At 40.5% G+C, this 23,050-nt stretch overlaps 1 protein-coding gene across 2 annotated transcripts in view; it reads right to left on the reverse strand.

Moving 5' to 3' along the window:
• CDH23 (cadherin related 23) overlaps nt 1-23,050 on the reverse strand; it is a 1,628,602-nt gene that overhangs the window by 1,418,188 nt on the left and 187,364 nt on the right. For both annotated transcript variants that reach the window (XM_082268007.1, XM_082268006.1), the window contains exon 3: nt 9,338-9,418. In XM_082268007.1, coding sequence (XP_082124133.1) covers nt 9,338-9,418 — 81 coding nt within the window. The remainder of the gene's footprint in view (nt 1-9,337; nt 9,419-23,050) is intronic.

Consider the following 23,050-nt stretch of genomic DNA (forward strand, 5'->3'; position numbering starts at 1 on the left):
GTTTGACAATTTTGCAATTTCCTGGCCTGTGGTTATTTAAGCAAGGTTTGAACAAGACATTAGTGATAGGCGGATCCCTTGATAACATGTTTGAGCATGAAACGCATTGGAAGGGGCCTACACGCTGACGTTCCGACTGCCGCATTCTTGTGGTAGGAGCAGCTGTTTTCCATGTGAGTTTTTTATGGCCAATTTTTATCTACATGTATTCCTCCACTATATTAACATCATTTTTGGCTCCTACTGGTGAGCTTTTTTATACAGTGGTTATCGCATAAATAGTGACCATAGCAAGTCACGTTTCCAACATGCTGGTAGACAGCGGTACAGAACCTATTCATTCCATCATCTGGTGAGTGTACAGAATGGTAGAGGGACAGCACATTGAAGATATCTTTTGGTAACACATGAGGTGTTTCACTTCTTCACAGCTGGTGTTTGGCTTGTGTCTGGTGAGTGTTCCGGCACTCTGTGTCTATCACTGGAGGAACCTTTTCTGAACACAGCGATTCATGTAGCTATTTTTGGACTGCGAAGTATACATTTGGATTCATTTTTTGGACTTCATGTCCACAAACTAATATTTAAACACTTTATGAGGAAGATTTCCTTTGTTTTGACTGTCACTTGTTTAAACACTGCCGTTATTATTAGCGCTGCACTTAAGTTTACTTTACATTTTAAACATAGCTTTATTGATCTATAGTCGATACCTAAAAGCAATGCTACAATGAAACATCTGAAGCTACTGAGGAAGCCCAATCACGGGGCACAACTCATCAAGAAAGGGAGGAGCTGAGCTTGTGATGTCCCGCCACTAGAGCTGGTGAGCCGGATGGTGATATTGCTGTGATGAGCGCTTTATATTTTATCCTTTTGTAAGTGTATTTTAATGCAATGTTTTAATAAAGAGTAATGCGGAGTGCACTATGTCTGTAACTATTTATCTTGTTTAACATATTTATTGAGTCCGTGGTGAGTCTTGGTTAGCCAAAAGGGACTGAAATCTTTTGCTGATTAGGATGAACTGGAGACATCTTCCTGGGTTATAAATTGATGAGCGTGTTGAATTATTGTATGGAGATGAGCAGACCCCTTCACCTGGTGATGGATTAGCACTTTGTATGAAGAGGGTGGAGACATGGGGTATTTGGAGCCAATGCAATATTTTTCACTAAATGTTTTATATAATTTTTTACTATCTTTTCTGCCCCATCATTAATGTCAGTGGGGGGAAAAGTACCCCATCACTGGTGTCAGTGACAGGAATTATATCCTATTGCTGTTGTCTGTTGATGGAATGGCTGCATCTGGCCCCAGGCCGCAGTTTGTAGACCACTGCTATAGGACAAGAGTAGCTCAAGCAATGCCAAAATGTCAAGTTTGCTACTGGCTCATCACAGTTGAGGAGATAAGTGAGTTCATTATACTGGTTAAGCTGTACAGTAGAGTTTCTTGGACAAGAATGCCCGTAGTTTTGGATAGTACAGAGAATGCTTAAGACTCTGTTTGTGCCCAATTGGGGAGATTTCCCTTCATTCCAGTCCCTGGGGCACAATAAGATGTAACAAGAGGTCTCTCCAAAGTGAGGGAGTATCACCTTTTAGATAGTTGTTACGAATACAGATGTTCTCTGTTCCAGATTTACCGCAAAGTGACCTTAAAAAGACACAAAGCAAAACACAGCTAGGTCTTCAAGAGACTTTTCTGCCATCAGATTGTATGTAATTATCCATGTCACAAGCAGTCATGCTGAGCACATGATAGGAAACTCTGCTGATTGCTTCCTGTTCATTAGTGGTACTGGAGCTGTCAGTGATTGCTCAGTCAGACAGCTAGCAGTACACACAGTTGTGTGCTGCTAGCTGTCAAATGTGGACTATAGATTACTATTCCCACATCACAAGGACCTGTAATTGGGGACATTGAGTTACAGACTTTAGATGCCTTGTTTTTAAGCAACATATTTAATTGAGTGTCAAGCTGAAAATGAAATAAGAATATAAAGCTTCAATGTGTTATTGCACATTTGTTTCAATAATTATGGAACCTCTGGAACTGTCTGGAGATTCCACTTTTTAAACATCCTTAAAATCAGAATAATTTGTAGCCATTAAAGAATGTGATGCACCAGCCAGCAATATTATCCCACGAAACACCAACAACAAAAACACTGGCTGGGTTCACACATATGCAGCTGCGGTTTCAGTGTGGCAGTCTGGTGCGTTTCTGTTCACCGGTTCAGGTGCAAATTTTTACCTGAATTCACACCTGAACCAGACCCAAAAATGCACAGGACCCCTTTCAAAACTGCACCATGGCTGCCCCGCACATCTGTGAACCGAATCCATTAAAAGCTGGTCACGTTCCCTCAAGTACTGGTCAGACATTGTTCTCTCTTTCTCCTTTACACTTCCTCTTTTTTTTCTCTCTTTCTCCTCTGGCTCTACTCCTATTTTTGCCAAACCACTTATATATCTTAATGCCAATAAAAGCAGTCCCACATGTGATCGCTTTTGATATATTGTTTAGATTCAAACTCAATGTATTGTAATTCTTTTGGCAACTACTGTAATTTGTATTATGGAACTGTTTTACAATTTGTTTTGTATTATACAAATATACTTTAAAAAAATTAATGAAAAAAAAAAAGCCAGTCACATTCACGTTATTCGAATTGGATGCAGTTAAAAACACATACAATTTGCATATGTGTGAATCTAGCCTTAGACTCAAATCACTGAAATCTTTCACAGTTTTTTGGACAGAGAGGGATGGACTTCCATTAGAGCAAGTGGTATTTCAGTAATAATTGCCAAGGTCAGAATCGCCAGTGTGACAAGGCCTTGTAGTTGCATGCTACTCTTGTGGTCCCCAAAAAAAAATGGCATTGCCTACTACTTCTTTTGAATTTCCAAATAGTTCTAAAATATATCAGCTGTTAAAAAATCCACTTTTGCAGTGCCCCTCACCCAGAATTGCAAGGGTTACTTGCTTGTTATGTGATATTTACATCACTCAAGCAGTCTCCCTCCAGCATTGTGACGGGTCCCTTGTAGCTCCACTGTAAGCTGTGACAGGCTCCATTTGCGCTTTAGACCCCAAATTGTACAATACAGAGTTAAAGTCCCCTGAGTCCGCTGAGGCTCCGCTCACAGACCAGAGCTATTGAAGCTGGCCAGAGTGGGGTATAAGGCAAGTGATGCAGCCTGTTCTAAAATCCTCTAGACATAATGAACAATTAACCCTTGCAGTGGGGAGTGGGGGTGAAACGAGCCATTGCAAGGGTCAATTTTTTTTTATTTTCATGGAATTGGGCTTTAAGTTTGCACCCTTTAAGGGCGGTCTTCCTGCAGTTGCTTGAATGGCTGAGATGCAACAATGTCACCCCCACGCAAGGACATGTGAGTCATGACCGCAGCACAGAGCTCTGAAGGAACAGCATTGGTATGGCGCTGGTGATGTCACTGGCTACTGCTTCCTAGAATATCTCCTAGACGGTGCACGTTTAAGAGATATTTATTTAACCTACGGGTAAGCTTTATCATAAGCTTACCTGTAGGTAAAAATAAAAATACAAACTTCACTACCACTTTAATAAAACCGCATTGTATATTTTTCTCGGAGCTATAGTGATCGAGAATCAGTTAAGCATAACAGCAAGATTAAAAACAACAGTTTCCCTTAAAACATTACTGCCTGGCGAATTATGAGCATGTTATATTAAGCTGTAAACAGTTGAAGTCTTTAAACCTTAAGAACATTCTGTAATGCAATTTCGTAGTAGGCAGTAAAGGACAGCATTAACCAAGTAAATTCAAGTATGGCAAACGCTATATCAAAAACATTTTTATAAAGAATATAATAACCTTTAAGCAGTTTAGAAACAAACTCATAAAACATATTGATGCACAATTTTGTTTTCATTGTGCAAAGTATTAAAAAACTACCCAACCAGCTGATTTCACTAGACAAACAACTCCCAAAGTATTTTTTTATTACCTAAATGTAATACTTTTTTTTATAAACATACTAATATTTGGTTTCTGAAAACTGCTTGCTCATGCCAATTTTCACTTCCACAGCTTTGGCTGACACATACATTGCTAATCTCTTGGTCCTTAGGCAGGTCACACATAATTCATTTTCTTGATTTCAACCACTATGTTAAATGATAGATTAATTGATTCCCCCATCCACACATTCAAGGTGGACAGGGGAATCCCTAATGTATTCTGATGGCGGAATGGTCGGTCATAGCTGGAACTGATCAAGCGAGTTCTTTCCAATAGGCTGGTTGTACAGAAGTGGACTGAGAAATCGATTCTGTACAACCAGCCTGCCTATACATGGGCAAGCTGAATTTAGATCCATTTTTGGCCGGCTCTAGTCTACAAATCAACACACAAACACAATACCAAAGGTGTTATCTATCTCAATTTATAGACTCCTAAAAGCCAAACAATATATCTTATCTTGCTTCTACTCCCCTCCCTGTCACACTTCGCCTGATAACAGACATGCAGGCCTGTGCTGCTTCTGAATTTATTTTAAAATGATACCTCAGGGAGAGAAAACAGGCTGCCCATGAGAAAGAAGTGACTCCTTGTAACTGGCAACACTGCACAATTTGGACCAGCTTTCCCAACCATTTTACTCCAGAGAGACGCTTGAACTAGTTTTCAGGTATCAGGGAAACTCTGCTAAGATTAATCCATCTGTGGGTCATTGGGAAAATGCCCAATACGTTGGTGGTCAGTGGGAAGAATGCCCACTTTACACTGGTGGCCAGAATGCCACTCTTGCAGTCATGTTGCTGACTCTGTGAAGTGGCATGGAACCTTGAATTCTGCTGGCACCGTCAGTTGGGAGGTCAGTTAGTCACAGCTGAAGGAACCGCTAGCAACCTCTAGAGGAAACTAGCTGGTTTAGACGTTCCACAATTGTCCGTTAAAGTAACGAAGTGCCGAATCGCAAAAAATGGCCTGGTCATTAAGGGGGCAAATCCCTCTGGTCCAGAAATATTCCCTAATATTCAGACAATGGTTTTCCTTTCCTAATAACACCATTTAAAAATACATCTGAAAAAATGGCAACCAAAAGAGCATTCAAAAACACCTATACAAGTATACATTTCCATGATAGCAGGGATACCAGTATTCATTGCATGCCAGTGTCATATTTTTCTGTATCTCACAATGCACACCAAATGCATAGACAGACATAAAGCCGTTGCATTTACTAAGCACCCTTCTACTGTTCTGAATTTTAGCATTTGGGAAAGGGTACTGAATGCCATATTAGATACATTACTCTCTGCTATTCAAATCTGGCCAGTTAATGAATGACAATGCAAAGCATGTGATAACAAATAGTACAAAGTGTTTCTGTATAGCTAATGGTAAAGAATGTGACCTCAAAGATCTTACTTTTCTATTTTCTAGATCTTTATTCTCCAAAAATAATCGATACACATCCACTACTTAATTGCCCTGTATTCATGTACACTGCTCTATGCACACTACAAATCCCACAACCCCCAGTCCATCTAGGGGCAGGCAAGAGAGGGTGGCTACGTAGGACCATGGAGAACAATCGTTGGCACCTCTAAAAGGAACTCAGATCACAGCAGCGGCAGCATAAATACAAAGAAACAATAGATTTGGAGGAGGCAGAGAGCAGCAGAAGGTACAACTTTAAGAATATAAACTTGTTAAGATTAATAATAGATACGAATTCTAAAAATTTAGGAGCTCTCTGGATTTCTGGCAGGGTCAGCAGGTATTTTTCTATACTTGCAGCATTTTAAAGTGACAAAATATGTATTGCAGATATATAATGAGATTTTTTTTCCCCATTTTGCCGACACATACCATTTAAGCTTTATGTTTATTTAAGATAATGGTCTGTGAAACAAAACTACTATGCTATTTTGAAGAAAAAGAAATACATTCTAATACAATCCTCTTAGAGTCAGTCACTCATATCTTATTTTTGTTAACATTATTTCAAGCAAAAAACAGACAGAAATGAAGGTCAAAAACCCAACATGTCATTTTGTCAGTTGGAGGCCAGGCAGAAGTAGGTTTACTCATTTGCATCTGCATACACAATTCCAAAACCCACCACAATGATCAGTGTGTGTATCTCAGTTACCCAGGGGCCAGAAAAAAAAATTCTCAGGCAGAGAAATATATCCAAACACACTTTTTTTTATTTAACAGTCACATTTAATTTCAAGGATGACAGCCTTTGTTGATATATAAACGGCCTGATACTTTCATTACTGAAACAGGTATTCAGTGGTCCACGTTTCAAATACTATAAAAAGCACAAGTTTTTCCTGAAGACTTGGACATTATGCAGAAGTGAACACTATGTAATAGAGGTCATACAATGCAAATAACAGATTGTATAATAAAAATGCATAGAACAGCAAATACATATGTGGAAAAAGGGGGTGGGGTACAGAAAAATGATTTTAATTTATTATAGATGTAGCCGGGTCGCGCTGGCCATGGTTTCCCATTCATCTTTTCTGCCACCGCTACATGTAGGGACAGAAAGCAGCAGTGGCAGGCGGCGTTTGTGTGTGTGTGTGAGAGAGAAAGCCCCCCTTCTCCTTTCCTGCTCTATAGTGGTGTTACTCTGGCCAATCAGATGGAAAGGGAGGACATGGATGAGGTTCTGCACCCTGGAAGATGTAGTTTGCAAGGAAAAGGATCGCTGTGCTGTGTGAACTACAGGTCCCAATAGATCATGTGACTCAGGAGGGTGGGAGGATGGCTTTTTATCATTCTGCATGAAAATGTTTGGGGCTTTGGAGTGCCAGGAAAAAGAGAGAGATGGTCTCTGTGCATTGGCTCCTGCCTATAGGAAGTCTGACCTGTAAGATGTGGGTTTTAAGATTGTGTGTTGAGAACGCCCAGTGTAGCACGGCACCAATTATGGTATCTACAACCGGAAAACCTTCACAAGTAAGTTGGAGCTCTCACTGCCACCAGCTATCACTGCTGTGCACTGGAAGCCTCAGGGAGAACAAAATGGGGCCCCATTTTGCCAAGAGTATTCACAGCTGTATCCTGGGATTGGTGAGAGGGCTACTGGCTCGGTATTACAACTGCTGGCAGAGACTGTGTTACTGAGTGCAGGGTGCTAATTCAACTTGCCACATGTTGCATCACTCTAGCCTTATCCAGCTTTTTTAGCAGACACTTCACCCATAACAGTTCTATACCGTGATTCTGCTGAATTATCACTGTTAACCTGCACTTGCTTCCAATAGATTTCTTCATCCCTACAGCTTACATCAACTGCATACCATTCTGTTATGACTGTTTTAAAGTTCACAAATTCTTCTTAAAGGGCCCCAATGATAGCCGGCAGAAGAAACATCTTAAAGGATAAGTTCGCCTTTTCAAAATAAATGCACATATTTTTGCGGGTAAAAAGATGTGCATTTATTATTATTTTTTTTATGGGGAGCCTGAAAAGCATTGTATCCACGATCAGCAGATTATGGGTGCTATGCAACGCTCTTGCAGACTGTGTGTTCTTGTAAGCTGTGTGCTCGTACTTTGTACGAGCATTCAGTTACACACTGACAGGAACTTTCAATAAACTCCCTGCGCTTTAAAAGAGCCATGGTAGTTCATTAAGAACTACAACCCGACAGCCTGCAATTTCCCATTCACAGAATACTGGGAATGAGTGATGCAGCCAGGTGGGCGGAGCCCTACGCGGCCATGGCTTTTTTGAATTGAGGCAGCAGATGATCCCCAATCTACTGTCACAATAGGAAATGGGGGGGGGGGTCGTGTGGGAAGCTCAGGAATAAAATGTTACATGTTATACCCTACATACAGGTGTAACATGTAACATTTTAGAAAAGGTGAACTCATCCATTAAGGACTGCCCCTATCATGTCATGTATCCATTTACCTAGTCCCACTACTATCCATCTAACTCTATTCTATTAAACTTTGGTAGGCCTAGCATAACCACAGCTAGTGCACATTGACAACATAGTTTCTAGCATTTGTTACAATTGTTACACAAGTATTATTACTTATCATTGCTGCACTGTAGATAACATTGTTACAGTTTATGCTGATCTAGATAGCAGGTGTCATTTTTTTAAGAGTAGGCCTTTTTTAGCAAGGCTTCCCTTTAAAAAAAAAAAAATGAATATTTGGCCTTTATGCTTCTTTTAGGGTTTCTTGACTTTTATTTTATGTTGACATGGCTCTTTTCAAGTTTGGGTTACTCAAAATGCAGCATTCATTTGCTCCTGGGCGTCTGGATTTTTAGCTGTCTTTTGTTCACAGCATGCAACTGCAGTGTATGAAAGTAAACTAAAACGAAGTGTTAAAATCAATGTGCACCTAAACCACCGCACCTATTTATCCCCATAAAAAAAGAGAAGTTAGGGCATACACCTATAATTCCAGAGTAAAATCCTCTACAGTATTTTAAACACTTGTCTGCCAAGACACATTTATAAATGTCATGGCTGCTGCAGCTGTAAGCTTTATACCGACTTGAGGGGTTGCTGAAGGGCTTTCCAATAAAAGTGAGTTGGTAGCTGGAGAGCTGCCCGAACACTTCTGTGGGGTTCTTAAAATGGTGAACCCCACCCTCCCCACCTGCGGCACCCACAGTGGTTCCTGGATGCTCCTGTTCCACTGGGCAGCCTGGGACCCTGGGAAATTGCTTCCCTGGTGAGTGCAGTGGACAATCTTGGAAACTCATTTCCGGATCCCCCCTCCAACCAATGATCCTGGAAGCAACGTGTATTATGTCACTTCCAGGGTCACATGTGCCATTTCTTGGTTAGTGTACCCGAGGTTGCAGGTATTCAAATGCAATCTGTGTTTGAATAGCTGCATTAGAGGGCAGGGGAGACATTGGGGGTTTAATAGATTGAATTCCATTAATCAGAACAACCTTCAATCAATACATGATATTGATTCCTTCCTTTAATCAATACATTTGTATTTCATACAAATAGATCAGTAATGTTGACAATCTGAATAATCCAAAATGATTTTGTCACAGCATGAAATTCAAACTAAGAACAGGTAGCACTGAAGGAAAAATAGAAAAGAAAAAAAGGGGGGGGGGGGGCAAAAAAATTTCCTGGGGTATCAGCTAAATAACCGGTATTTAAGGTGATGATCATTTCCAAATTGCAATATAGTTGCTGTTCTGCAGCTTTGTACATGTTGTTTTAGAAGATACACGTTACCACACTGTGCCAAACTATGACTATAAGGAAATCCTGATTCATCCAACAATAATGAGGTTACAAACAAAAAAAAAAAATTTGATCACTTACCAACTGGTGTATCTTCATTAATTAGCAAGTATGTGTCAAAGAAGTAATTCAGAAAATAAGGTAATCTGTTGTATGCCAAACCTGAAGAACAAAGCATATAAATGAGATCAATGTTATTTGTAGAACGCAGGTCCAAAAATAAACTAATTTAAAAACAAATCTTCTATTTATAATAAATCTATATAGTAATAATAATAGAATAAAGGATATATTTATTAAGTGATTAATACACAAACCCTAAATGTCTTGTAAGATATCTCATATATTAAAAAAAAAAGGTGTGTATGAAATGATCTTAACAGGTTAATGTGCTTAACACTTTTTCCGCTGTAGTACCTAAAGTGGTTGTAAAGGCTCTTTTTCTTAAAATAATAAACATGTGATTCTTTCATGCTCTGTGCAGTGGTATTAAAGAGTGGTCCCTTGCCTGCTCTTCTGGCATTCCCTGCCAGCGCTGTCCACTCCTCCTCTTCTTTGAGTGCCTCTATAGCTAGCTGTGTGCTGTGGGGGCACTCCTGCGGGCACGCTCCCAAGCTGGGCTTTGTGCGTCTATAGACACACACACAGCACAGCTCAGTCCCGCTCTCCTTCCTCACATTGACAGTAGCAGGAGCCAATGCCTCCTGCTGTTGCCTCTGTCTCCTATGGGAAGAGCCAGAGAGAGTAATGCTGATGCAGCGGGGCACAGTGCTGGATTGAGAGAATAGTCAGGTGAGTATTTGGGGGGGGGGGGGAGTAGTAAAAATATGTTTTACCTTAAAGCCGGGAATGCATTAAAATAAAAAATATCTTCCCTTTAGAACCACTTTAAAGTTACACATCACTCACAGCATCACTCCTTGACCACCGGCCACACCAGTTGTAGTGTTTTGGGCTAAATACCACACCAGTCCCATTGTTCCTGATCACGGCCACACCAGTCAAAATGTCCCTGATCACCTCCACATAAGTCAGTGTCACCATAAGTGTTTATTCACATGTGCGATGCTCTCTGAAGGGGTTGACAAAAAATTAAACTGCAAAAAACATATTATGCCTCATACTAAATACCTTGGACTGTCTACTTTCCAAAAAGGGTTATTTTGGGGGGTATTTGAACTGTCCTGGCAGGATTGTTCATTTTTCAAATATATATTCACCATAGTTTGTAGAAATTACATTTTTTCAAAATTTTCTGTGTTTAAATTTATATAGAAAAACATTAAAAACCCCAGTGGTGATTAGATACCACCAAAAGAAAGCTCAATCTCTCTAAAAAAAAACAATAAAAATATAATTTAGGTACAGTACTGCTTGACTGAGTAATTGTCATTCCAAGGTTAAAGCAGTTTTAGCTGTGTTTAGCCTGCAGTAGGTTGAGTTTAGAGGGTCTAACAGGATTCTGAATGCACAAAACTCTAGTTTCTCCAAACACAGTTAAAGGGAAACTCCAGTCCAAAAATAAATTGTTTCTATTGATAGTATGTTTAATATCTTTATCTTTAATATTATTCAAGAGAGAGAGAGAGAGAGAGAGAGAGAGAGAGAGAGAGAGAGAGAGAGAGAGATGACCGGCACAATATATGAAAGAAATACGGTACATTTGTGAAAGTTCAGAGGGATACAGATCAATCTCTATTGCTCATTACATGTAAGTAATCAGTTTTAGGCTTGGTTTCCACTAGTGTGACTTGTCATGCGACTTTGGACACACAAAGTTGCATGACAAATCACAGCCCATTGATTTCAATGGCACCCGTTCCCATCTATGAAACTTTCAAAATCAGCGACTTTGAAAAGATGCCTGCACTACTTTGATGCAACTTTGATCCAGAGTGTAAGGTTATATCAAAGCTGCACTCAAGGCACACTCTTAATCGCACAACTTAAGAATCGCACTAGTGAAAACATAGACACTAGGTTACAGTGTGACTTTGGAGTGTGACTTTGGAGTGCAGCTTTGATCCAACTTTACACTCTCTGGATCAAAGTCACATCAAAAAGTTGCATCAAAGTAGTGCAGGTCCCTTTTCAAGGTCGCTGATTTTCAAAGTCGCATAGATGGGAATGGGTGCAATTGAAATCAATGGACTGTGATTTATAATGCAACCTTGACCTGTGTCCAGCTCCCTTCTCCTATAGTAGTCTTCATTCAAAGCCCATTCCTGTAAATGCGCACTGCATCTCCCCCCCCCCCCCCGTCAGGGCCACAAAATAATAAAATAGAGAAGTAGCCCCAGGGGGGATTGTCACCCCTAACACCCGTGTGTTTTATAAATACATTTTACTTTTAATAGACGGCTATGATGATTGTTAAATACATGTCTCTCTTTGGCTGCTTTGCTTTCTGTTTTGTGTTTCGGGAGACAAGCTGCCTGCTGTTGCTAGGAAGATTTACCTCAGCTGCTGAGCACTGGATTGGTGACAAATCTTTTGGCGGGAAACATCTAGTCAATGAGTGTAACCTTTTACTTATATCCTCTCCTGTCACTGGGCGGAGTCAGCATTCACCTCAGGTCTGTCAGCTGGACTCACCGCTGAGATTTTCCTCAGCCTTCCTTCTGGATCTTTTGACCGGCTCTCCCTCCCTCCCTCCTTTATTTCCCCTCGTCGCGGTCCACCTTTATGTGGGTACCGTCGCCCACTTTGTGGGTGGACGGTTGTTGGTACGCTGTTATTGGTAAAATATATTGCTGCTTGAGTCTTAGTGACTAAACATGTTGGTCTGTTATTGGTTAACAATAGTTCTGTTTGAAATTGAAGGTCCATCTTTTTAGGTAATGTCACCCACTTTGTGGGTGGACAGTGGTTGGTAAACTGTTATTTGGTTGGTATAAGATATTGCTGCTTGAGTCTTAGTGACTAAGAATGTTGGTCTATTAATGGTTAACAGCAGTTCTGTTTGGTATTAAAAGTTAAAGTTCATTTCATATTTGAAATTGTTTTAAACCCAATAAAGGGGCCGCGGCCTAAACTTTTCCACAATCCTTGTTGTGTGTTTATTTTATATTTTAGGTATGTTCTTATGGTATGATGGGTGTTAATGGGGTGTAAAATCCCATGTGTCCCGTGTGAATTATTTCTTCATCTTCTCATGAATTAGGATGTACAATGCATCCTTACTGATGAGAGAACACTGGGCAGGAACCTATGATCAGCTCCTCCCATTCTGTATACATCCATTGGCTACACAGTGTCCCTCCCTGGAAGTGATGTCACTGGCTTTCAGTAACCACACCCACTTGCTGCTCTTGGGCTCAGCAGGAAGAGGAATTGAAGTCATGTGACAGCACTGAATACTGTAAAATAAAGGGAGAAAAAACTGGTATTAGGCTGTACTTCCGCTTTAAATTAAAACACAATAAAATGCAGGAAAACACACAGTTTAAATAGCACCACTGAAAAATCATTACATGCATGTACAGTATATGCATTTAAAAATGTCCTCAAAATGCAGGTTTGTGTAAATTAAATAAGGATTTATTTGAAAGCAATGTTTCCACTTGTGAAGAAACTGAATACTTTATTCTGCACTGGCTCACTTTAGGTGTTTGACATGGTTCTTCATAGATAATCAATGAGTAAATTAGCACCTATTGGTATGCAAATAAAATCTATAAATAGAGTGGAACTAAACCTTCCTCTCCCTTACATTCAAGGAAGCTGCCATCATAGCCAGTTTGGGTGAGAGCAAGTAATTGTGACAGTTCTCGCTCATGGTATGCCTTGAATAAAAATGTTTGTGGAAAGAGTTAAATTGATGAGTTTAGTTCAGTTTTAACCCCTTTCTGTCCAGCTCTGACATCCCTTCAACAGAGATATTATGCCTGGGGGGCAGGAAAGTCTGCCTGATCATGTGATCACTCTGACCTTGCGTTGCCTCAGCACAGAAACTTCTGCCGCCCATTGATAAATAAGTGTGGCGCGTGGGCATTAAACCCCACCCTCATTGCCACAGTATATATGCGTTACGTGGGCAGCAAGAGGGTACAGATCATATCTGGACATTTGCATTAACAATTCATACCCTAAAAGGTTCAAGACTATAAGTAATATATCCCAAGGTTTTGGGGCCCGTACTGCGGAAAAATATAGAGTTTACGATTAAAAAAGTACCATTTCAATATTTGTAGATGCACAAAACATTGTACGGTAATACACATGTAATATTTCCCGGATTCACAGCTTGATGAAAAGAATTTGAATATGTAGTCAGAAATAGGGTAAAAAAAAAAAGGATCAGTGCTGATAAATATAAAAGTTGTGCATTTGGGGATAAAAGTATAAAAGCCAGATTCCTTCTAATCAAATACTGAGTGAATAAAACATGGAGAGGATAAGGGTGTTGATGAAGATCGTAGATTTATTAGCAGCATGCTATACAAATTTACAGCTTGCTTTGTCAGCACTTACTATACTAAGATGTTTTTTGCACCCTTTATTACTTAATCTCTGCAATGCTAAATACCGAGTGCCGATTATTATGGTAAATCACATGATGCACTGGGATAGTGGAGGAAAACAGTCAGTGTCACTTTTATATCTCATGTACATTGGAAATATATAGGTAACATGTATAGGTTTTCTTTTTCCTGTACTTGGTTTACTTTTAGGTTTGTTGGTACACATAGCAACCTATTTACTGTGTCATATAGGTACCAAATGGGAATTTCTAATAGGGATGATCGAACGGTTCGGGTCCACCATTGGTTCGGCCCGAACATTGGGTGTTCGAGGTTCGGCCGAATTTAGAACTTTTTGCCCAAAAAGTTCGGAATTCGGCAACCAGAACCGACCAAAATGCAATGGTTCAGGAAATGGGCTTTAAAAGCCTGTGATTGGACCAGAACCATTAGCAAAAGCCAATTGAGGGGGCAGAAGAATGCTAGGAATGTGAATGGAGTGACTAGGGGGTCCATAGTCCAATCATTAGTGAATACGCCCCCCAGTATATAAGATAGCCCCCGCCAAATTCCTAGCATTCTTATACGGGACATGGAAGAGAGTAGAATGCTGTTCTGTTACTTCTGTTACAAGGGGGGATGGGTGCGCTGATAGTGTGTTGAAGCTGCTCCCGGTATTCAGTGCTTTTGAATATAGATAAATGTATATGTGGTGTGGGGTGCGCTAAACAACAAATAAATAATGAATATATAACATATATCTATGTGTGAACCAAATCAACAAAAGTAAATATATATACCATATATCAATTTGTGAAGCCAATTAATAATGCAAATCAATTGGTGCATAAACATAAAAGTTCATAAGTGTCCATAAATATTTTGCAGGTGAGTAGAATTGTATTCTATCCGAATAATACGTGTATCCACCACCGAGTGAAATTCATCCTTACCAAACGGAAATAAATAAGGTGCAACTATATTTTCTTGTGCTGAGAAAATATCCAATCTCCTTGTGAACAAACACCACGTGTAAATCACCAAGAATTAGCCTCTTACCAGATGGTAATAGGTATGCACTTGTTCAGTGAAACCACCACCTTGCTTCCTCTTTAAAATCCTGAAGTGGGATGTAGAACCGCTCTACCTTTCTTTCTCCACTAGATGGCAACGAGTACCAGCAAGAAACACAGCCTCATCCTTCTTTACAAGCTCACAAAACCACCGTGTATTAAAGGAAAAAAGAGGGCTAATAGTGTATTACCCTTGAGATTTATTCAAAAAACAGTTGATAATGCACTTACAATTAGATGTCTTGTATTCAGCATAAACATAGGCATACGAATTCCTGCAAAGGCTTGCGGCCGGCTGCAGCACGGACCGCAAGTTGTGTGTGACGTGTGCGCCTCCTAATCTGACCGGTTTCTTCCCATAGGACTTCTACTGAGAAAGGAGTACTGGCGCATCGTCACTTCCGCTTTATTTATACAGGTGGAAGCAGATTGTCTAACTTCCGGTGTCTGCAGAGCAGGTAGTATAAAACATCGATCCATAGCACATCCTGGTGACACAGGAAGTAAACACTTCACCTCCTGTCTGCACAGGAAGCAAACACTTTACTTCCTGTCTGCAGAGCAAGTGTCTGCAGAGCAGGTATGCTTTGGAACTTCTGGATGATAGCAATTTAAGGCAAATTACTTAAATATGGGTATATATATGGGCATATGGGTATATAAATATGGGTATACCCATATTTAAGTAATTTGCCTTAAATTGCTATCAGCCAGAAGTTCCAAAGCATACCTGCTCTGCAGACACTTGCTCTGCAGACAGGAAGTAAAGTGTTTGCTTCCTGTGCAGACAGGAGGTGAAGTGTTTACTTCCTGTGTCACCAGGATGTGCTATGGATCGATGTTTTATACTACCTGCTCTGCAGACACCGGAAGTTAGACAATCTGCTTCCACCTGTATAAATAAAGCGGAAGTGACGATGCGCTAGTACTCCTTTCTCAGTAGAAGTCCTATGGGAAGAAACCGGTCAGATTAGGAGGCGCACACGTCACACACAATTTGCGGTCCGTGCTGCAGCCGGCCGCAAGCCTTTGCAGGAATTTGTATGCCTATGTTTATGCTGAATACAAGACATCTAATTGTAAGTGCATTATCAACTGTTTTTTTGAATAAATCTCAAGGGTAATACACTATTAGCCCTCTTTTTTCCTTTAATACACGGTGGTTTTGTGAGCTTGTAAAGAAGGATGAGGCTGTGTTTCTTGCTGGTACTCGTTGCCATCTAGTGGAGAAAGAAAGGTAGAGCGGTTCTACATCCCACTTCAGGATTTTAAAGAGGAAGCAAGGTGGTGGTTTCACTGAACAAGTGCATACCTATTACCATCTGGTAAGAGGCTAATTCTTGGTGATTTACACGTGGTGTTTGTTCACAAGGAGATTGGATATTTTTTCAGCACAAGAAAATATAGTTGCACCTTATTTATTTCCGTTTGGTAAGGATGAATTTCACTCGGTGGTGGATACACGTATTATTCGGATAGAATACAATTCTACTCACCTGCAAAATATTTATGGACACTTATGAACTTTTATGTTTATGCACCAATTGATTTGCATTATTAATTGGCTTCACAAATTGATATATGGTATATATATTTACTTTTGTTGATTTGGTTCACACATAGATATATGTTATATATTCATTATTTATTTGTTGTTTAGCGCACCCCACACCACATATACTTCTGTTACAAAGTGTTACAAAGTGTCATTTAGCATTTATTAGTGTGAGGAAAGGGATATCTAGTGTAGTTAGAGTGCTCCTTTACACTTTAGCTAGCTTCAAAAATTTAGTTTCTGTAGGGAAAGTATGAAGTGTCAGGGTGACCGTAGTGTAGTGTAGGGTTAACTGACTGCTATGGCAGGGTGACCGACTGACCAAACCCTTCCATACCAGGGTGACCGTAATGTAGTGTAGGGTGAACTGACAGTGACTGCTATGGCAGGGTGACCGAACCCTTCCATGTCAGGGTGACCGCTATAGAGAAAAGCTAGTTTCTCTGAAGTCACTTTCGTTTCCGTAATATGGCTTCGCCGCCGCCAGCATTTTTGGCTGCAGGCGTTGCTATTGCTTTTTTGAGCACATGTTTGGAGTCAGACATGACATCTGAACATGTGTATAGGGGGTATATATACACACCCATGTCTGTATATATATACACCTAGACATATATAGGTGTGAAAGGAGCAGAAAAACTACTTGCGCTAATGAAATAATTAGCACCAATATAGTTACGCTCCTATCAAACCTATATATGTCTAGGTGTGTATATACATATAAGTATGTGTGTATATACACCACTATACACAAGTTCATAGTTTGCCTGCCTCCAAAGAACCCAAAAAAATGCCCAAAAAATGCTAGCGTCAAAAAAAAAAAAACGCCCAGGTGTGTTGTTGCAGGCATTTTTTGGGGGGTTTTTGGAGGCAGGCAAAACATCTGAACTTGTGTATAGTGTACCTGTGAAGTTTCAGCTCTGTAGCATGTCCAGAACCAGAAAAAAATATCATTTTTCAGTAGAGCAGGGATGGTGGGACCATACTTTTACACCTATATGATCATTTTTTTATGGTTCTGGACATGCTACAGAGCTGAAACTTCACAGGTACACCTTTTAGACCCCCCAGACACAAAATCACACAAAAAAAGTTCTTAAAAATTGTCATTTTTGATAGATTTTTGATAGAGAGCCAATTATTGAAAAAATAAAAATTAAAAAAAAAGAAAATTTCTTTGGATTTAGTATCTGGGGGGTCTAAAAAGTGTACCTGTGAAGTTTCAGCTCTGTAGCATGTCCAGAACCATAAAAAAAAAGATTGTTTGTATTAGTACAATTATAGATCTGGAATATGGCTTCGTCTTTTCACACCTTGCCGGTTTAATAGCAGGCTTTTTTTGGGCATTTTTTGGGGTTCTTTTGAGGCAGGAAAAACATCTGAACTTGTGTATAGTGGTATATATACCACTATACACAAGTTCAGATGTTTTGCCTGCCTCCAAAGAACCCAAAAAACTGCCCAAAAAAACGCTAGCGCCAAAAAAAAACGCCCAGGTGTGTTGCTGCAGGCATTTTTTTGGGGTTTTTGGAGGCAGGCAAAACATCTGAACTTATGTATACAGTACCACTATACACAAGTTCCGATGTTTTTCCTGACTCCAAAGAACCCACAAAAAAATGCCCAAAAAAAAAAACGCCTGCTATTAAACCGGCAAGGTGTGAAAAGCGAGAAGCCATATTCCAGATCTATAATTGCACTAATACAAACGATCTTTTTTTTATGATTCTGGACATGCTACAGAGCATCTTTTTAGACCCCCCAGATACTAAATCCAAAGAAATGTTTTTTTTTTTTTTTTAATTTATTTATTTATTTTTTTTTCAATAATTGGCTCTCTATCAAAAATCTATCAAAAATGACAATTTTTAAGAACTTTTTTGTGTGATTTTGTGTCTGGTGGGTCTAAAAAGGTGTACCTGTGAAGTTTCAGCTCTGTAGCATGTCCAGAACCCCCCCAAAAAAATCATATAAGTGTAAAAGTTGGGTCCCACCATCCCCGCTCTACTGAAAATGATCTTTTTTTTATGGTTCTGGACATGCTACAGAGCTGAAACTTCCCAGGGACACTTTTTAGACTCCCCAGATACTAAATCCAAAGTCAAAAATCAAAAAATATCTTTTTTTTTTTTTCAATAATTGACTTTATCAAAAATGACAATTTTTAAGAACTTTTTTTTGTGTGATTAATAGTCCCTGGGGCATGACCCAGAACCCTAGGCACTTTTTAGGGGCATTTATTGGGTTTTAGGGCTTTAAAATTGTGTAATTTTGATTACCGAAGTTCTGGTCCATTGATTTCAATGGGGTTCTGAAATCCGGGCCGAACTTTCGGGAAGTTCGGATGTTCTGGCCGAACCCGAACTTTTCAAAAGTTCGATCATCCCTAATTTCTAACCCTTTTCATTGGCTTATTTGTAAAATAGGTGTTGCCTATTACAAATTGTTATCATGTCTACACTCTGATAAAGGAGGACAAAATGTTTTTTTGGCTTTGGATCAATGTTTATTGGCTATTGCACTGAAATGTAAATAAACCAGTTACCTTTACTTTAGCGTGCTGGTGCTAGTATATTAAGGGGTATAATACTACTAACAGGTCTGGTAAGTCTGAAGAAAATTCCCATTTGATGAAGATTTATAAGGGCTCTACCCTCCTAAGCAATGCTCATGATTTTGATTTAGGACACTTTTTATAATGAGTCCCATGGGGTCTAACTTTTCTACAAATGATAAAAAAGACAAAGTATTAATATAGATGAATTGCTGTCATTGACATATACAAGTTGTGTTGTGAATTTCATTAAATTGACTTGAAAGAAAAAAGGCAGTTCTATGCATCCAAAATGCAACTTATGTGACTTTTTTCACATATACACTGCAGCACATTGATAACAACAGGTCTTAATGAAAACCATGTGTAGCACCCTCTAGTGCATAGAACATTTATTTTGACTCACAGTAGCTGTGTGAGTCTGGGAATTGGCCAGGGTTACTGTAGGTCAGGCTGGAGGGCTCTACATGTCAGGACTCTGGTACCTCCGCCTGGTTCTAGAAGCTTCTGGAATTTTCTAGAAGCTAGTGTGTGAAGGAGATGAGGCTATGATCTGCATATTTATGGGAATCTGGCTAATCCCCAGGCAGGGGGCCTGACAAGGTGGTTGGGTCAGCCCATAAATATTGTGGAGCTTTGCCAGCAGAGTTGACTTGTAGTCAGATGGAAGATGTAGTGCTGAGGCTGTGTCGTGGAGCCTGGGAGGTGACCCCGGGGCTGAGGGGGCTCTGTCTCCTAGATGGGAACTGAGGAAGGAGAGAAGCTGGATAGAGGGATCTCCACTACCCTTCAGTCTCTTCTAGGAGGACATTGACAGCAGGAGGCCTGAACAGCAGTCACTTCCAAAGCAGCAGGATTTCAGGGACAGTGTGACACCCCAGGGCCTAAAAGCGAGCAGGCTGCCAGATGCAACATCCAGCAAGCTTTCCAGGGACAGTGCCAACAGCTAAACTCAATTCCTTGTCATGAGATACTTTACAAGGCAGCCAGGGGGGCTGGTATTTTTCAAGAGAGGGGACATAGAGCTCTTGCAAGTTTGGGACTTTGCTAAAATCCACTAAGGGGACACAGAACTCCTACAAGACTAATTCTTACTGATAACTCCAGAGAGATTGGTGCTATTCCAGAGGAAATACAGTCAAGGATTTGTCATTTTTTGGTGTACATAGTGAAGGAAGTTGTCCTCAAGTTATTCTTTCATGTCAAGTAGGGCATCCCATAATTCCTCTTTCCCAACCAAGTTGTTTTGCCCCAATAAAACAACAAAAACAAGCCCATCAACTGATTTCTGTCTCTGTATGAAAGTTGAAAAATGTGTGTTGCTTGGCTGTGTGGGAATAGGGGGACCCAAAATCCAGCAGCCTCCTCGGGGGTGGGGCTACATGTGGGGGCTCGTCATCGGAATTTCCCTATAGCAACCTGCACAGTCATTGCCCACAGCAACTGGCAGCAATCAAGTGAGAAGACAGTGAGTCTGTTGCCAAGCAAGCCAGAGAAAGGATGTTGAAGTTTGGGACTTTGCTAAATTTCACTAAGTGGACACAGAACTCATACAGGAGGAATTCTTACTGCCAATTACAGAGACTGGACCTCATAATCCATATTCCCCATCCAAGTTGTTTAGCCCCAATAAAACAACAAAACAAGCCTATTGACTGATTTCCGTCTGGCATTAAGTTGGAAAATGCGTGTTGCCTGACTGTGCAGGAATAGGGGGAGTTAACATCCAGCGGCCCTCTAGGGGTTAGCACTGCACATGTATTATATAAATGCAGCAAAGTGCATTGCAACTTATCCTGTGTGAACAAACCCAAATAAATGTGTGTGCATTAAGTATCTTAATCTGGCCAGAATAAAGACCAAAACTGAATGGTAATAATTAGGGATGCACCGAAATGAAATTCTTGGCCGAAGCCGAATAATAATGAAATGCTTGGCCGAAGGCCGAATACCGAACGCGGTGTTTCGCATTTTTTCCATTTATTTTGCCAATTTTTAGGGGGCATGCTGATGGGCACATTTTATGTTAGGGGGCATGCTGATGGGCACATTTTATGTTAGGGGGCACTCTGATGGGCAAAACAAAACATTTAAATCAGCGTTGCTCTTAACATAAAATATGCCCATTAGCGTGCCCCTTAAAATAAAATATGCCCATCAGAGTGCCCCTTAACATAAAATATGCTCATCAGAGTGCCCCTTAACATAAAATATGCTCATCAGCATGTCCCTTAGCATAAAATAAGGGGCACGCTGATGGCCACATTTTATGTCAAGGGAGCACTCTGTTGGGCACATTTTTTTTCTTCTTTTTTTTTTTTTTTAAGGGGCACTTTATAGGGCACTCTAATGTAATGAGCATGGCAAGTGGCAACAACATATGGCAATGTATAAATATAAGTTGCGCTATATAGTGAAAACATATATGATAATGTAAAAAAGTCCAGAGATAAAGTCCATATAAAGGCAAACAGCACGTCTGACGAAATTTTCTGTACAGGTACCGCTTACCAAAGGCTAATGATAAATAGGCCCAAAGATTCCAAGTGATCCACAGGAACCAGATCTCAGACGGACTCCGTATGTTGAATGGATCTCCTCAGTGTTGAGTGATCATGTGAAATGAAATAAAAAACGCCATAGCGTAAAACCACAAACAAATAGATGTAACACCCCAAGTGATGGGAATATCAGAAAGGTGCTGTGGTAGTGATAGTAAAGAACATAGACACCTCCAATCCTGTGAATATACTCCTTACCAGAGTAATAGAAAAATATTGCAGAAACAAATAGTGTAGAGGACCTCCCCCAATAGGACTGCAGCTTACCAAAAGGAAAGTAAATAGAGCACATAGATCCCAATCGTGTCACCGAAGAGGGCTGACATACATATGCCCTTACCAGCTCCAAAATGATAAAAGGCAGAAAAAGGTCCTGATTCGCCTAGGCACTTCCGCTGCGAGCAAAACTCCAAATGCTGGTGTCTAGATATTCCAAACCAGGCGCCTCCAATGGGAACCCTGATACAGGCTCAGCATACAGATGGTGATGGCCTCTTATATGATTCTCAGGAAGAGATGCCGTGGCTAACTCTGGGACGTTATGTTTCGGTCCATCCGATGCTGCCAGGTTGCACCTCAGTCTGCCACGGCATTTTATCATTTTGGAGCTGGTAAGGGCATATGTATGTCAGCCCTCTTCGGTGACACGATTGGGATCTATGTGCTCTATTTACTTTCCTTTTGGTAAGCTGCAGTCCTATTGGGGGAGGTCCTCTACACTATTTGTTTCTGCAATATTTTTCTATTACTCTGGTAAGGAGTATATTCACAGGATTGGAGGTGTCTATGTTCTTTACTATCACTACCACAGCACCTTTCTGATATTCCCATCACTTGGGGTGTTACATCTATTTGTTTGTGGTTTTACGCTATGGCGTTTTTTATTTCATTTCACATGATCACTCAACACTGAGGAGATCCATTCAACATACGGAGTCCGTCTGAGATCTGGTTCCTGTGGATCACTTGGAATCTTTGGGCCTATTTATCATTAGCCTTTGGTAAGCGGTACCTGTACAGAAAATTTCGTCAGACGTGCTGTTTGCCTTTATATGGACTTTATCTCTGGACTTTTTTACATTATCATATATGTTTTCACTATATAGCGCAACTTATATTTATACATTGTTTCTGAGGTGATAGTCACACTTGAAGTTGCTGCTTACAATCTCTTTGGTTTAGCGCAGTTGTTTACTTTTTTTGTTAACAACATATGGCAGTCTGCACACTAATGCTTGTGCAGCTGCCAGCTACCGTATTCTCCCCCAAATGTGCTCAGCTCCACATCACATACCTGAACTGCAGCCAGAGCCAAAAGCCGCGAACAGGGGGCGGGGCGTGGACCTAGTGTGAAGGAGCCGCAGTCAGGAGCAGGGGGTGGGACGCGGGCGTGACGTCACACCCCCTACTCGTGGCCGGACAGGACACCGGCGGCGTGTGAGAAGGGAGTCGCGAGCCGCAATGAGGAAGGTGAGCGGTCAGGGCGGAAGCTGACATTGTTCGGCTCAAAATTATTCGGCCTTTTGACTTATTCGGCCGAACGCCAAAAGTGCTATTTTCTCTATTTTCGGCCGAATAATGTTCGGCC

The sequence above is a fragment of the Pelophylax lessonae genome (genome assembly GCF_965119305.1).
Source record: "Pelophylax lessonae genome assembly, chromosome: 9".
In the NCBI taxonomy this organism is placed as follows: Eukaryota; Metazoa; Chordata; class Amphibia; order Anura; family Ranidae; genus Pelophylax; species Pelophylax lessonae.